The sequence below is a fragment of the Cebus imitator genome, unplaced genomic scaffold, assembly GCF_001604975.1.
Source record: "Cebus imitator isolate Cc_AM_T3 unplaced genomic scaffold, Cebus_imitator-1.0 Scaffold126, whole genome shotgun sequence".
In the NCBI taxonomy this organism is placed as follows: domain Eukaryota; kingdom Metazoa; phylum Chordata; class Mammalia; order Primates; family Cebidae; genus Cebus; species Cebus imitator.
Genome location: NW_016107441.1, coordinates 3,110,304 through 3,126,154, shown reverse-complemented (window position 1 = coordinate 3,126,154; position 15,851 = coordinate 3,110,304). Strand labels below are relative to the sequence as shown.

Sequence of the window (15,851 nt, the reverse complement as noted above, 5' to 3'; positions counted from 1 at the left end):
CTTACACAAGGAATCCCACTGTGTTCATTAATTTTCTCAGTTAAGTACAGTACTATAGTTCTTAAATATGCTAGACTTAACATTTATTTAACTTAAATTGAGTGTTAAGTTGGAGAAATGGTTTTCTAAATTAGCTCCTAAGGAGAAAAGCCAGAAATCAGCTATAGGTAACCTTTTTCTTTCAAATACTTTAAATTGCCCATAAAGCAAAAAATTGTTGATTTCGTAAACACATGTCATAGGATTTCTTACACACACTTAGTTTTGAGAAGTACTAACTAAGCAAGACTAGGAGAAAGAGCCAAAGAAACATTGATGTACAGCTGCCTGGACATTCACACTGCTCTTGAACTAACTTTCAGATCTGTAGTGAGGACTAGCAGAGGGTGAAAATTCCATAATGTCATAGCTAGATAATGCCATGAAGTCTTAGTATTAAACCTGTTCACACGTTGCTCCTTTTCGTTGTATACCTTTTAATTGTTTGACTTTTTTGAATATGCTCATTAAATGTTTTAGATAAAAACTTTAAAAAATTAAAAGCATATATGCCTTAGTAACTTTAGAATCTGTAAATAAATTTGTTGTAATGATTAAACAAAACAGTCCCATCTTTAGAGAGGCTTAGGAGAGGATTAGCAGTTGAAGAGTAAATGAAATATTTCTATGGTGCCACTTCAATGTAGAAGATAATTTTTTTTTATAACATTGTTACATATGTTACATTCTTGGAAGTCAGATGCTATACTTTAACCATTATGCAACAGTGTTAAAATATATGAGCAAGTGTGTATTAATACAGTAATACAAAAAATAGTTTACTGTCTATTTGAATACCTGCTGTCCTATAGCATTGTTTGGTATTTTTAAAAATAGTGACCCCCAACCTTTTTGGAACCAGAGCACCAGGGACCAGTTTTGTGGAAGACGATTTTTTCATGGACTGGGGCAGGTGGTGGGGGGGGGCAGTAGATTCTAACGCACCGTAACTCTCTCTCATGCACGGTTCACAGTAGGGTTTGTGCTGCTATGGAAAGCTAATGCTGCACTGGTCTGACAGGAGGCAGAGCTTAGGCGGTAATGCTCCCTTGCCAGCCACTCACCTCCTGCTGCTGTGCAGCCTGGTGCCTAACAGGCCACAGATCAGTAATGGTCTGCAGTCTGGGAGTTGGGAACCCCTTAAAAACTGAGTTCCCGAGGTGAGTGGATCACCTGAGGTCTGGAGTTCAAGAGCAGCCTGGCTAACATGGTGAAACTCCGTCTCTACTAAAAATAAAAACATTGATCAGGGATGGTGGTGGGCTCCTGTAGTCCCAGCTACTCAGGAGGCTGAGGCAAGAGAATCACTTGAACCCAGGAGGTGGAGGTTATAATGAGGCAAGATTACACCACGGCAGTCCACCCTAGGCAACAGAGGGAGACTCCGTAGTAAAAAAACAAGCATAAAAACCTCAGTTTCCTCTCCAAAGATCACTGTTCAAAAAGACCGTCAAGTAAAGTCAGTGTTCAGCCTGTGTTGAAATCTAGTTATTTTAGGTTCTGAAGCATTTTAGGGGCATCGTAGAAGGAAAATTTTTGAAAGACAAATTAAGTGTGTAAGAGAGAGAGCAAGTATGTGCATGTGTGTGTGCGTGCATGCGTAGGCATGATTGCACGTACTGGGAACATACTCTGTTCAGGGACCAGTTTGGAAGATACTGGTTGATATGTGATTTGGGACTAGACGTGGAGTCATCTGAGGAAATGAGTGATAAGCTGTAAGTCTGAGAAAGATGAGAGAAAACTGGAATTATCGGGACTCAGTGGTTTCGCTAATATGGATATTGAAGGAGAAAGGGAGAGTTACAACCTTGCCTGAAGTTGTGGGATGGAGACGTGGGCATAGTTTTGGCTGTGTCAGGTTAAGTTAGGCTGTGCTTTGGAGTTACAATGAGTACATTCCATTTTTGGTACATTAAGTTCATTCTGATGGTGACAGACAACAGGGTTTGATTGCTTAGAAAGACACAGGAACTGAAATGACAGTGCTTACAGATCTAGAATTTATTACAGGAAAAAGATAGAATATACAACAGCACTAGATTGAAGGCTGCCTCCAGAAAGGAGTCTGTTGGTGCCAAGCTGAGCTCCAGTAGCCCCTCGTCTGTTGGGGATGCACACTTTCTCACAGATCAGAATCATGACCTGTGTGTGGAACACTCAGAACCAGTGGACCAAGAGGGGCTGTCTGCCAGCTCGTTTTACACCCTGTTGGTCACAAAGACATTTTCTTGCCTGTAGCCAGCCCCAGCGGGAGAGCCTTCCAGGGATTCTCACCTAGAACCTGTGCAAACCACCCCAGTCTCACTTTACCAATCAGCAATGCTGACAAGCTGGCATAAACAGCCCCCCAACTCCTCAGACACATGGAACAAAGCAGCACTATTATTAGCGGCTGTGTTTTACGCCGTACCAGAGTGCATGCAGGTACATTTCTTACTTCACCAGAACAGCTCACACCAGCCCCGGGTCTGCTGGAATCAGCCTTCGAAGCAAGAGTGTTAAAGGTCATTTGGGATATTCATGTGGGTTGTATTGTGTAGAATACTGCAAGTGTTATAAACCCCATTGTGTGCATGTGTAGCTGAATATACCACAGTGTAGCCATTCTTGCAGGCATATCATATCCATTTTAGAACCTCTAGAAAGGTAATCTGGTGGTGGTATTTCATTTTCCCTGTGAAATTAGTGTATACGTCTTAACTTGTAATTTGTTATGTTCAACCTTTACAGTTAAAAAAAATCAAATTCATAAATTTCGTAAGAGGGAGCATTGCAAAAAACCCTTCAAGTTTATTGAAAGCAAATCACATGTTTTGTATTTTAAAACTTAGTCTCTAATTGTGTTTTCTCCCTTCCTTCTGTGTCCCCAGATGAAGCGCCTCCTAAGGAAGTCAGCAGGGTAAGTAATGTGAATATTATTTCTACTCCTACAATATAGGAAATGAATCTTTTTTGCATATTTTTCAGTACCCTAACACATTAAAGTATTAGAAAAATAATGGCAAAAACTGAGTTCCCTCTCCCAAAGTATCACTTATTAATATGGAATAAAGTCAGTAGAGAGCTTGCAAATAGCGGCCTCAAGACTGAATACAGCACACAGGTGGATTTTGTTTGGTCTGCACCTGCTTATGGGGTTTTCTGGATCAGTTACTGACATTTAGAAATTGAGAGACTGTATGTAAAGATTGGATTTTTGGCTTCTCTTGAACCAGAAGGTAAGGTAACACCAACACAGCACTCTCACAGGGCAGCAGTCTTCTCAGGGTGGGGAGTGGAAGCTGCCTTCAGATGCATGATGCTCTCCAGTCAGCCCCAGTCCTCCACGCGGCTGGCTTCACTCATGTCCACCACCTGCCCAACCTCTGCCTTTGAGTTCATGCACTTTCTTTTCGGGAGAACAAAAGATGACAACTCATATGTTGAGAGCATGATATTGCTTAGAACTTTGAGAAATCTTAAAGGTACTGTTTTCATGTCCTAGAGAAATAATTAGTGTTATCTTTTAGAGTCTTAGCAAGCTTAAAAACTGAAAGCATTTAACATACTGTGTTTATGCTATAAAAGTATAAGTGATTATATTTGAAAAAAGTGTCTTAGTTTTTCTGTATTATGCAGATAAAGATCTTCAGATTAAATACTGAAAATAGTAAGTTTGACTTGAACTTAATGCAACCTTATATATCACTTTTTATTTTAAGATATAAACTGAAAAACTGTGAATAGAATCACATATGCAGATATATTCCTTTATTTTTGATCATCTGAAGAAAGAAATCTCTAAAATGATCTGGGCCAGTGCTGGGGGGTAGGGTAGTTGGAGATAGGGGAGGGCAGAATTCCTTCCATACACAGCAGTGTAGGAGACTCTTGAGGTTTCTGTGAGTCTCAGGGTTTCACTGGGTGCCTTTGCCATTAATTTCACATTTGTGGAACTCACAATTTTGGTCTGGATGCCCAAAAGGGACCAGGAAGTGATAGAAGAGTGAACCTAGAATTTTTGGCAGCTGCTAGGAACAGCAGAAAATGCTAAAAAGTGACAGTTGAGGAGAAGACAGGTACTTTGGAAAGTGAACTTTGGCAGAGTCATAAAATATTACAGTGTTGATATTGCCAAAGCTGCCATGTGTTCAGACAGTGTCATTGACAGCACCACACACTGTCTTATAAGGCTGTTAGAAAAAAATGATGAAACTATATGAAGTGGGGTTGGGTTTTTTTTTTGTCTGTTTTTGTTTTTGGTTTTTTTTTTTGCTATTATGTATAAGATTCTCTTACATCATGCCAAATTTGGAGAAAAGAACATTTCTAATTGAGAAATACTAAAGGTATAAGCTGATACCCTAGAAATGGTATCAGTTTCCAAGAGCTCTATAAAGTTTTTTTTGAAAAAATGTACTGCATATCTTGATCAATTCCTGGGACAGCCTTTTGGAAGATGGTGACTGGCCGCAGGGCTTCTGTTCTAACATCATCCCTGACAGAAGGCATGCTCTTTAGTTCCACTAACGGCGATGGTTATACTCTCAGGCAGTTCTGTTTTGTTTTTGCTTTCTTTCCCCCTTCTCTTTTTTCATGTACTTTTTTTTTTTTTTTTCTCCTGGATTACTTAATTCCTGTGATTCCAAACTTCATTTTACCATTTTTGACAGTCAAGGTTATAGAATCTGAAAAAGGTTTTTAATTCAGACAGAGTCTCACTTTATCATCCAGGCTTTCAGGCTGAAGTACAGTGGTACCGTCTCAGCTCACTTTAACCTTGACTTCCTGGGTTCAGATGATCCTCCCACCTCTGCCTCCTAAATAGCTGGGACTACAGGCCTGTGCCACCAGGCCCGGCTAATTTTTTGTATTTTTTTTTCTTTTCTTAATAGAGACAGGGTTTCTCCATATTGCCAAAGCTGCTGTCAAGCTCCTGGGCTCAGGTGATCCTCCTGCCTCAGCCTCCTAAAGTGCTGGGATTATAGGTTTGAGCTACTGAGCCCAGCCTAGGCAGTTCTAATTATTATGAAGCACTTTCTCATTTAGAACCAAGCAACCTGCCAGAATGGCCATTCCCCAGTATTTGTTTTGACTTTTATTTCATATGCAAACTCTTTGAGTATGGGGATGATGTTATTTCTTTTCCAGTAAAACATCTTACTTTCTAAACTGTATTTTCCAGATGCCTCCTTAAGATGTGGGTCGACATTCTTTGGACAAACCATACATTATTAATACATATTTAAAACACTGCGACCTTAACATAACACCACAGACTAATTGTGTCTTGACCCTGGTAAAAGGAGGTGGGACAGATACCTGTCTTAGTTTGAAACTATGCATCTGTCAATACAGTTTCAATGGAGAATTAGTTTTTTAAACAACATTGCATTTTTGGTTATTGAGCTTTGAATAAGCTATCATTATTTTTTCATGAAGTCAAGTCAGACCTGTAGGTTTTATGTCTCTCCCCTTCCCTTTTCCCCATTTTCCCTTTCTCTCTTTGTCTCCCTGTCTTCTTTCTCATCATTCAATGACCAATATTTTTGAGCACTTGTGTTCCAGGCATTGTTGTAAGGTGCTGCGGATACAATGGGGAGGAAAATAGACAGCATTCAGGTTCTTTTTTTTCCGACTGGTAATAGAATTTATTCAAATGTGCCTTAATATAGGTGCTGGGGCTTGCCCGTGGTGCTCTTGATATATAAGGCCCAGACATTCTGCCAGTTTTTCTTGAGCAATGACACCAAGAAATTGACAGCCAGGTGAATGTTATACACAAGCTCATCGTCTGTCACCTTCACGTGACCAACAGCCACAGCCAGACATAACACCTTCTTCATTTGGAACTTGATCGTGGAATTCACCTCATCCACTTTGGCCACCATGTTTTCATTGTGTGTGAGCAGGGAGGGGAACTTTCCCGCCTTATTTATGCCTCGGCCGAGGATTCGTGGAATCTGCTTGATCAGAGACTCTGAGGCCAAAAATGCATCATACTTCTTGGCCAGCTTCTTGACCAGTTTTTTATTCTTGTTGAGTTTTTTCAGCGCCTCGATGTCCATGTGGGGGATATCCACGGCCTTGGCCTCGTCACAGTGCTGCTGGTCCCCCAGGACACACACGGAGAACTTGGGGTGAGGAGTGGACGTAAGCCTGACGGTGCCCGAGAAACGCTTGTCCTTCTGGGGGTCATAGTTCTTCAAACTAATCTGCAACTCCACCGTCTCCAGGAACTTGCGGCGCTTGCGCTGGTTCCCCTGCAGGACTTCCCGCACCGCCTCGTACAGGGTGTCGCGAGAGACTTTGCTGCTCATGGCTTCTCCTACCACGCTAACCGGAAAAGAGCAGCATTCAGGTTCTTGTAGCATAGAGGGGAGTGGTGGAAACAGCTCAGAAAATTTATATGGCATGTATATGTGTTTGTGTGTGTGTGCACACCTGTCAGGCCGTGATACATACATGGAAGAATAAAGCAGAATAAGGGGCTGGAGAGTGATGGTAGGCTTGGAGGAGGCTTATTGGCTTGTTGCACATCTGCAGTGGTCAGGAGAGGTTAATTTCTTCAGGGAAATTTGAGCAGGAATCGGAAGGGAATGAGAGAATCAGCAGAAGGAGGAGATGGCAACTGCAGATGATGTAGGAGATGGCCCTGACGTAGGTAGGCTATTTGACTGGAGCAGAGGGAGTCATGGGGAGACTAATAAGAAATGAGGTTGGAATGGAACTGAGAGTATACACAGTAAGAGTGGAAACAGGTAGACCCAGGGGCAGTCTAGGATTGTGATGGGGAGAGTGATGTCCAGGGTTAGGGGTGGAATGGTGAACTATGATCAGAGGTTGGGTTTTCAAGAAGAAAGAGCAGACAGGCTTTGTTTATGGGTTTGTAAACCAAAATGTATCTGAGACCTGTCTCAGTCAACTTAGAAGTTTATTTTGACAAGGTTAAGGACATGCCCATGACACAAAGTCAGGAGGTTCTAATATGTGTCCAAAATAGTTGGGGTACAGCTTGCTTTTATGCATTTTAGGGAGACATAAGGCTTCGGTCAGTACATGTACCTTGGTTTTGCCTGAAAAGGTGGGACAGCTGGAAGCATGGGGGGCAGGTAGCATCCAGGCCATAGGTGGATTCAAAGATTTTCTGATGGGCAATTGGTTGAAAGAGTTACTGTCAAAGACCTGGAATTAGTAGAAAGTAACATCTGGCTTAAGGTAAGGTTTTATCATGCAAATGAAGCCTTCAAGTATCAGATTACAGAGCTCTTAGACTTAAAAAGGTGCCAGACTCTTAGACTCTCCTGGATCAGAGAAAAGGGAAGGGGCTTCTCTACAGAATGTAGATTTTCCCCACAAGAGACAGCTTTTCCCCACAGAGACACCATTGCAAAATATGTCAAAGAAATATATTCGCGGTAAAATACATCAGTTTCTTTTGGGGCCTGCTCTCTGTCTTGTGACAGCACTACAGGAGATCAGGCTGGAGTTTTGGGTCTTATAGCTACAAAAAGTCTGTCTCATCAGTCTTAAAATCTGTTTAGTGTTAATGCTGTTCGGCTGTGCATGAATTTGAAAGGGAGGAGGTTATAATGAGGCACATCCAACCTCCTGCCCCCCCATCATTGCCTACACAGGATTTTCAGGTCTGCTTTGCAACGCCCTTGGCTGAGAGGAGGGTCTTTCAGTCAGTTGAGGAACTTACAGTTTTATTTTTGGTTTATCGTGTATATGGTGAGTTAGACGAGAGGAATCGGTAATGATTTCCAACCGTTTGGTCTGAGCACTTGGCAGAATAAAATTTCTCTTTACTGTCATGGAGAAGACTACAGGAGGAATGGGGAAAGTAGTCAGTTTAAGGAATCAGATACGGAATTGGAGATTTTCAGAAAAAAAGGGCATATATGGTCCAGTTAAAAGGAAAGTTTATATGTAGAGATACACATTTGGGAGTTTCTGGTGTATAAATGATGTTTAAGGCCGTGGGAGAAGGTGACATTTCTTAGAGAGTTGTCTGTGGAGAAGAGCCAAGACCCGAACACTAAATTGTGGACACTCCCACTGTGGAGTGGCGGAGAAGATGGCGAAACATCAGCAGAGGAGAGGAAGGAGGAGAAATCAGTGACACCAGAGGAGATCAAAAAGTTTCTTTGTCAACAGATTTTGTTACAGAATTTTAACCGTAGGACTATACATTTATTTTACCTTCATTCCATCTTATTTTGATCCATCTCAGCCTATTGAGAGTCTCAGTTTTATTTCTGTTATCTAACATAGTATTTAGTTCTCTCTGTTTTGAAGCCTCAAATTTGAGTGTTTTCTCCAAGCTGTTTTCCTGTGCCCTCTTTATAATAACTGTCATCCAGGAAATGCTGAGTGTGGAAATGTCACCTCTGAGAATAATGTGAGATTGTGTCAGATGCTTGGTTGAAACCAGTGTATCTTAACCTACTATATTTTACTAATCAGACATTGCCATTTAATGAACAAATATTAGCTGAGTCCCAATTCATCTAGGCCCTTAAGATACATAAAGGACAAACTAGACAGAAATGCCTGTGCTTGTGGCATTTACATAGTGTGGGGTAGAGTCAATAAACAACAAATAACACATGCACTGTGCTCAGTGGAAATGAGTGCTATGGAGAGAGAAGAGTGAGAGGCAGGTTAGATGGTGTGGGGCCAGGCACAGCTCACTGGGGACACATCTGAGGAAAGACCTAAGGAAAGTGAAGGAGTGACCCATGCTGAGAACTGGGTAGGGGCTTTCCAGGAAGATGGTACAGGAAATGCAAAGACCCCAAGACAGGAGTATGCTTGGCACATCACTGGAGGCATAGCAAGGTGGCCATCTTGGCTAGCTCTGAGTAAGTGAAGGAAGGAGCCTTGGTCAGAGACAGTGCTGCTGGGGCAGATTTGAGGGTGACTGTATCAGTCATATGTCTGCTGGTCATTTGTTCCCATCTAGTCCACAGTATTAATCCTTTGTTGTGTTATTACTCTTACTCTTTTTAAGTGGTTTCAGCTCTTAAGTCAAAAAGATTTCTGACAGGTACAGGGAGATAAAAGTGTCAGAATAATAAGAGTATTTGGATGCTGAGTTGCTAGAAAATTCAAAATTTCAGCCACATCTAGAAATCTTTGGTGTAGAATTTGCCCCCCCAGTACTATAATATTTTTCATTACAGTCTTGTATTTAATGTTTTCAAGGAGAAATCTGAGACCATTCTGATTCTTCTTAGTAAACATTCCTTTTTTCGTTTCTGAATATACTTGTAAGTGTTTCATTTGCTCCTTGAATTTGTTATCTTCACTAGGTCATGTAGATGCTTTAATTATGAGTAATTTAACCTGGTATGTGGTGAGCTTTCTCAATCATTTTAAAAGTCATTTTTAGTTCAGGGTATTATGCTACTTGTTTCTTGGTGCATCGCCTCTTTCCCATTTATTTTTCTCTCTTCAAGATCACCAGAAATATCCAATGTCTTTCTCCTTTCCTGATTCTTTTACTACACATTCTAGAACCTCTCAGATTTATTCTCCATGTCATTGACTCGAACTTCTTTTCTCTACTGTTTCTCATTCTGCTTAAATTCATAATGACTCTTTTAAAATTAAAGGTTACTTCGATATTTTGGGTGTTTCTTCTTCATTTCAATCTGTCTTATTATCCTATTGATAATCTCTTATGGTTAATTCTTTAATTTTCTTGAGAGTGCAAAATAAATGCTTTCCTAGTATTCATTTTGCATGTTTTCCCTCTCCAACGACATCCCAAATTTGTTGCTATCCTCTGTATTCTAGTATAATACTAACACTTCGGATATTTTTGGTAGTTTTTTTTTTCTTATTTTCGTCGTATGTGTTGAGAAGTCATTTACTAATTTTTTAAAAAAATAAATGTATTTATCCTTGAATGATGTTAGCCCTGTTCTTCATTAATAGATTATTATTATCTCTGTTTACCATTCATGTACATGTCCTTAGAATCCTCCTGTTTAGTGTGTTAAAGGGCTAGATAATGAGTTTCAGTGGCACCAGTTCAGGCTGGGGTGACTGAAGGGAACCCCGAGGAAACTGGAGTTGTGGACATTCTCTCAGGGGGGAGTTGACCACAGTGATTTTTCTCTAGTTTGATTGAAACAAATTGCTCTACTGGAATCCAGATTTCACTATCTTGTCTTCATTTTAACTTGGCCTGGTAAACGGTATGACTGTATCCATTCTGTTTAGTGTTTCTGTAGGCCGGGTTTTAAAAGAAATGCTCAATTCAGTTAGTGAATCATTAAGTTTCTCTGGATTTCTATTCAGTGTATTTCTAAATACAGGGCCCTGTGGCAGACATAAGCATGAACTCACATCCAACTTTCAGCATATTAAATGGGATCTTATGTTGTTACTTTCTTCAGAATATTTTATATACTTATTTATTTTATTAGTATACTTTAAGTTCTGAGATACATGTGCAGAATGTGCAGGTTTGTAAACACATACCATGGTGGTTTGTTGCACCCATCATGGGTGCAAACCCATCATCTACATTAGGTATTTCTCCTAATGCTATACCTTCCCTAGCCACCCACCTCCCAACAGGCATCGGTGTGTGATGTTCCCCTCCCTATGTCCACGTGTTCTCATTGTGCAACTCTGACTTATGAATGAGAACATGCGGTGTTTGGTTTTCTGTTCCTGTATCAGCTTGCTGAGAATGATGGTTTCCAGCTTCATCCATGTCCCTACAAAGGACATGAACTCATCCTTTTTTATGGCTGCATAGTATTCCATGGTGTATATGTGACACATTTTCTTTACCCAGTCTATCATTGATGGACATTTGGGTTGGTTCCAAGTCTTTGCTATTGTGAACAGTGCTGCAATAAACCTGCATGTGCATGTCTTTATGGTAGAATGATTTACAATCCTTTGGGTACATACCCAGTAATGGGATTGCTGGGTCAAATGGTATTTCTGGCTCTAGATCCTTGAGGAATCGCCACACTGTCTTCCACAATGGTTGTACTAATTTACACCCCCATAAACAGTGTAAAAGTGTTCCTATTTCTCCACATTCTTTCCAGCATCTGTTGTTTTCTGATTTTGTAATAATCACCATTCTAACTGGTGTGGGATGGTATCTCATTGTGGTTTTGATTTGTATTTCTCTAATGACCAGTGATGATGAGCTTTTTTTCATATGTCTGTTGCCTGCATAAATGTCGTCTTTTGAGACGTGTCTCTTCATATCCTTTGCCCACTTTTTGATGGGGTTGTTTGTTTTTTTCTTGTAAATTTGTTTCATTGTAGACTCTGGATATTAGCCCTTTGTCAGATAGATAGATTGCAAAAATGTTCTCCCATTCTGTAGTTTGCCTGTTCACTATGATGTTAGTTTCTTTTGCTGTGCAGCTCTTTAGTTTAATTAGGTCCCATTTGTCAATTTTGGCTTTGTTGCCATTGCTTTTGGTGATTTAGTCATAAAGTCTTTGCCCATGTCTATGTCCTGAATGGTATTGCTTATGTTTTCTTGTAGGATTTTTATGGTTTTAGGGCTTATGTTTAAGTCTTTAATCCATCTTGAGTCAATTTTTGTATAAGGTGTAAGAAAGGGGTCTAGTTTCAGTTTTCTGCATATGGCTAGTCAGTTTTCCCAACACCATTTATTAAATAGGGAATCCTTTCCCTATTGCTTGTTTTATGTTGAAAATCAGATGGTGCAGGTGTGCAGTCTTATTTCTGAGGCTCTGTTCTGTTCCATTGGTCTATATATTTGTTTTGGTACCAGTATCATGCTGTTTTGGTTACTGTAGCCTTGTGGTATAAAGTCAGGTAGCGTAATGCTTCAGCTTTGTTCTTTTTGCCTAGGATTGTCTTGGCTATATGGGATCTTTTTTAGTTCCATATGAAATTTAAAGTAGTTTTTTTTTTTTTTTAATTTTGTGAAGAAAATCAATGGTAGCTTGATGGGGATAGCATTGAATCTATAAATTAATTCAGGCAGTATGGCCTTTTTATGAGATTGACTCTTCCTATTCATGAGCATGAAATGTTTTTCCATTTGTTTCTGTCCTCTTTTGTTTCCTTGAGCTATGGTTGGTAGTTCTCCTTGAATCAGTCAAGAGAAAGAAATAAAGTGTATTCAAACAGGAAGAGAGGAAATCAGATTGTCTCTGTTTGCAGACAACGTGATTGTGTATTTAGAAAATGCCATCATCTCAGCCCAAAACTTCCTTAATAAGCAACTTAAGCAAATCCTCTAACAAAATTAGTGTACAAAAATCACAAGCATTTGTATAACTAATAACAGACAAACAGCAAAATCATGAGTGAACTCCCATTCACAATTGCTACAGAGAGAATAAAATACCTGGGAATACAACTTTCAAGGGATGTGAAGGACCCAGAATATTTTTTATGGACTTGATGCAACAGTATCATTTTCTTGGGAAGGGGAAATTTTCATTACATTCTTAGGGAATGTTTTGAACATTTGGCTTCATTGGTATTATGTCCAGCCAAATTGTCTTGAATTTTATGGCATGTAGCAGCCATGGTCACCTAGTTTCATCACTAACTCAGCTTTCTTCTTGTTTTTACTTTTGTTTCATAGGTGAAGGGGGAGATTTTCATAGGGTATCAATATTAAAATCTTTATTTTTCCTGGTATAGCCTGTCTTTTCTTCATATATGTAAAATTTCTGTTACTGCATTTAAGAAACTTCTGAATTATCTGTTAATACTTATGACCATATATTCTACAGATTAATTTTATATTATGTTATAATCAGTTATTATAGGAAAGAGTATTCTCAGGAGGGCAGGAAAGGTTAGGTTAGGGCAAAAATGTGAAAAAGTCCTTTCTTTCACTGGACTTTGAGAATAAAAGGAGATTGCCAATGCTAGTGAGTTCCAGGGCACAGTGAGAGGAATTGGTCAGCAGCGGGAGTGGGAAGGTGGGCCGGCTTGGCAGATGTATGGAGTATCAGGGGCTGAGGTCCAGTGATGCAGGTGCATTTGTAGGGCTTAATTTTCATATTGTTTCAAGGAAGCTCGAAAAAGTAGTAGCCTGAAAACGCTTAGAACCTCACTCGCTCTGTTTTTCTGTCTCTTGCTTTTTTCTCTTTTTCTCCATCTCAATGTCTGGCATTTATTTAAACTTTTTCCTTGTAGAGTCTAGTTTTACTTGGTTAAAGTCATGCTTCTCTGTAATGTCATTAAAAAGTTAGGTTGTTAAATATATGTCTGAATACTTACAGATACTAACAGTGGAATTAGAACCTCATTTAGCCTAACAAGAAGTTGAGTAAAATGGATTATTTTTCTTATTTCTGACTTTTATTTTGGGATCAAAGGTATATGCGCAGGTTTGCTACATGGGTGAATTGCATATCACAATTTACCCATGCAAATTGTGGGGGTCAGTGTACAGATTATTTCATCACCTGGGTAATAAGCATTAATAATCAATGGTAGTTTTTCAAATTTTTCTTCAAAATGTTTTTACTACAAATTTGGACTGAAAGAGAAATGCTAAGTTTACACAGAAGGAAAAAAGTTTATACTGAGGCAAACATCTTTAAGGAATATTTTGGTGATTGCACACAGGAATTTCTCCCTGCTATTCAGATATCTTATTAATTTGTATTATGTATATTACTTCTTCTTTGAAATTTAACTCTGTGTGTGTGTGTGTGTGTGTGTGTGTGTGTGTGTTTTGCTTAAAATATTTTGTAGTGTTGGGCTACGTGGGACTGGATGGTAGAAGTTCCTTAATTGGCATCTGTTCTTACAGTGCAGCTTAAGAATCTTGTGGGTGCAGAATACCTAGGAGGGGAGGATGCTTTGTTGCCTCAGCTCTTTCAAATGTATCACCTCTCAGAAAGTGAGAGAACTCCATACGGACATTCCCCCAAACAGAGGATTAACAAAATCAACTGTATCACATGACTTCAAATGAAACTTTGGCAACATCTGACTAGTTGTGATCATAATTATGCTCTACAACTAATCAGTCACTGAATATAGAATTTAGAATTTTCAGGGTTTCTGTATTAATCTGCTCCTTACCTTAATTGAGTGAATGACTTGAAAATTAAGAGTACCTGAGCCTTGTGGAAATCGTTAAACCACTGACCAGATCATTATTATGCAAACATATATTATTCCATGAATAGAATTTTCTTAAAGTAGATTGCAATAATGGTAGAGAAGACACTCCTAGTACATGATTGTGAAAGTCATTATTTCTTTAGTGATTATTTATGTTACTTTATTTTTTTCTATTAAAGATGAGCTTTCTTAGCTGATTAGCTATAGTGGTTTCCTTAGCTTGAAAATACAGGCTTGATGAGATTACATGGCAGGTGTTTTAAATTTTTTCCTCTCCACTTTTCCTCTTCTAACCTTGTCTCCATCATTCTTAATTATAGCATCCCATCTATTTTTGAGAAGACTGAGGTTATGTGATATGAGCTCCTGTTGTTTTGTTATTTTGTATATCAAAATGTCTCTCTTCTTGACTCTTCTTATTTCTGTATTTGGGGTTGGGTGTCACACTGTAATTTATGTTTTGGAGACCACTTCCAATACCTGTGCTTGGATCTGCTCTTCTCGACTTTGTCTGGAGCTACTTTTACTCAGTTAAAATCATTTCTACTTGCCTTTTCAAGAGATCAGAACTATGTCTCTAAGATATATTGAAACTACTATAATCAAGTCAATTATATCAATTTGGAATGTTTATTTCCAGTGCCTTCTTCACATGCATGTATTTACTTGGTAATAATTACAATGCACATGTTATTTTGATTTCTGTTTTTTATTATGCTGTAAGCGTTTCATGATTTCATGCAGTCTAAAATTATCTTTAGTGACTAAAAATGCCCCATTGAGGTTCTGTGTGATAATTTTTTTACTTTTTTATTTTATTGGTAGATCTTTAGATTGTTTTTAATTTTCATAGACTACTTAAATTTATGTATGTAGCAGTTTTATTCTTGTGAAATATTTCCTAAGGAACAACGCCTAGGATCCAAGGTTACTAGGTCAAAGGACGTGACTGATTTATGATATTTAACACAGCTGCTAAGTTGGTTTAACTAAATTACTGCTACAGTTGAATGTTTCATTGTAGTCCCATTTAAATAACAATTATATATCTTTTCATGTGTAAGTGGTATGAGACTGTTTTAATGTTTTTATTTAAAGCAAATACACATACTTCTATATGTTAATATTTGTATTTCCTTTTGTGAGAATGCATCTCTATTTCTTCTATGTGTTACACATTCAAAAGAACTTCTCTGGTGTTAATGTAAATGACACTGAGATTTGAATTCCTACTTTGCCATTCTAATCTGAAAGACCTTTTGATAAATGGCTTTTTAAAGCCAAATATAAAATGGGAATAAAGTCTACCAAACCCGACATAGCCAGAATAGGATTAAAATATCTGTCCTTATAATTATTTATTAGAAAACCCAAAATGTACTTAAAAAGCAGGGGGGATGAATTAAAATAAGATATGAGAATAAATTAATGGAGCAGAATTTAAAATATAGACTTGATTGATAATTCTTTAGAAAGATCAATTCCATAAATAGATTGCCAAAGACAATCTATGTAAGAAATAGGAAATAAGGCATTAGGAATCAGAAAGGGAATATAACTATGAACACCAGGGAGATTATTAATAATTAAATAGAGAATAGTGAATACTATATATTAATATAATTGCAAATTTGTATGAAATGGCCAATTTTGAGGAAATAACAAATTATCAAAATCGACTGAAGAGTTAAGAAACTTGAATATAGGCCGGGCGCGGTGGCTCA

General features: G+C 38.6%; 2 protein-coding genes across 2 annotated transcripts in view; one reads left to right on the top strand and one right to left on the bottom strand.

The window, feature by feature from the left end:
• Positions 1-15,851, top strand: part of LOC108312545 (sorting nexin-8-like) — a 111,217-nt gene that overhangs the window by 83,356 nt on the left and 12,010 nt on the right.
• On the bottom strand, positions 5,659-6,374 carry LOC108312561 (60S ribosomal protein L10a-like). The gene has a single exon (XM_037742752.1). It carries the CDS (start codon positions 6,339-6,341, stop codon positions 5,688-5,690), a length of 654 nt encoding a protein of 217 aa, XP_037598680.1. The 5' UTR covers positions 6,342-6,374; the 3' UTR covers positions 5,659-5,687.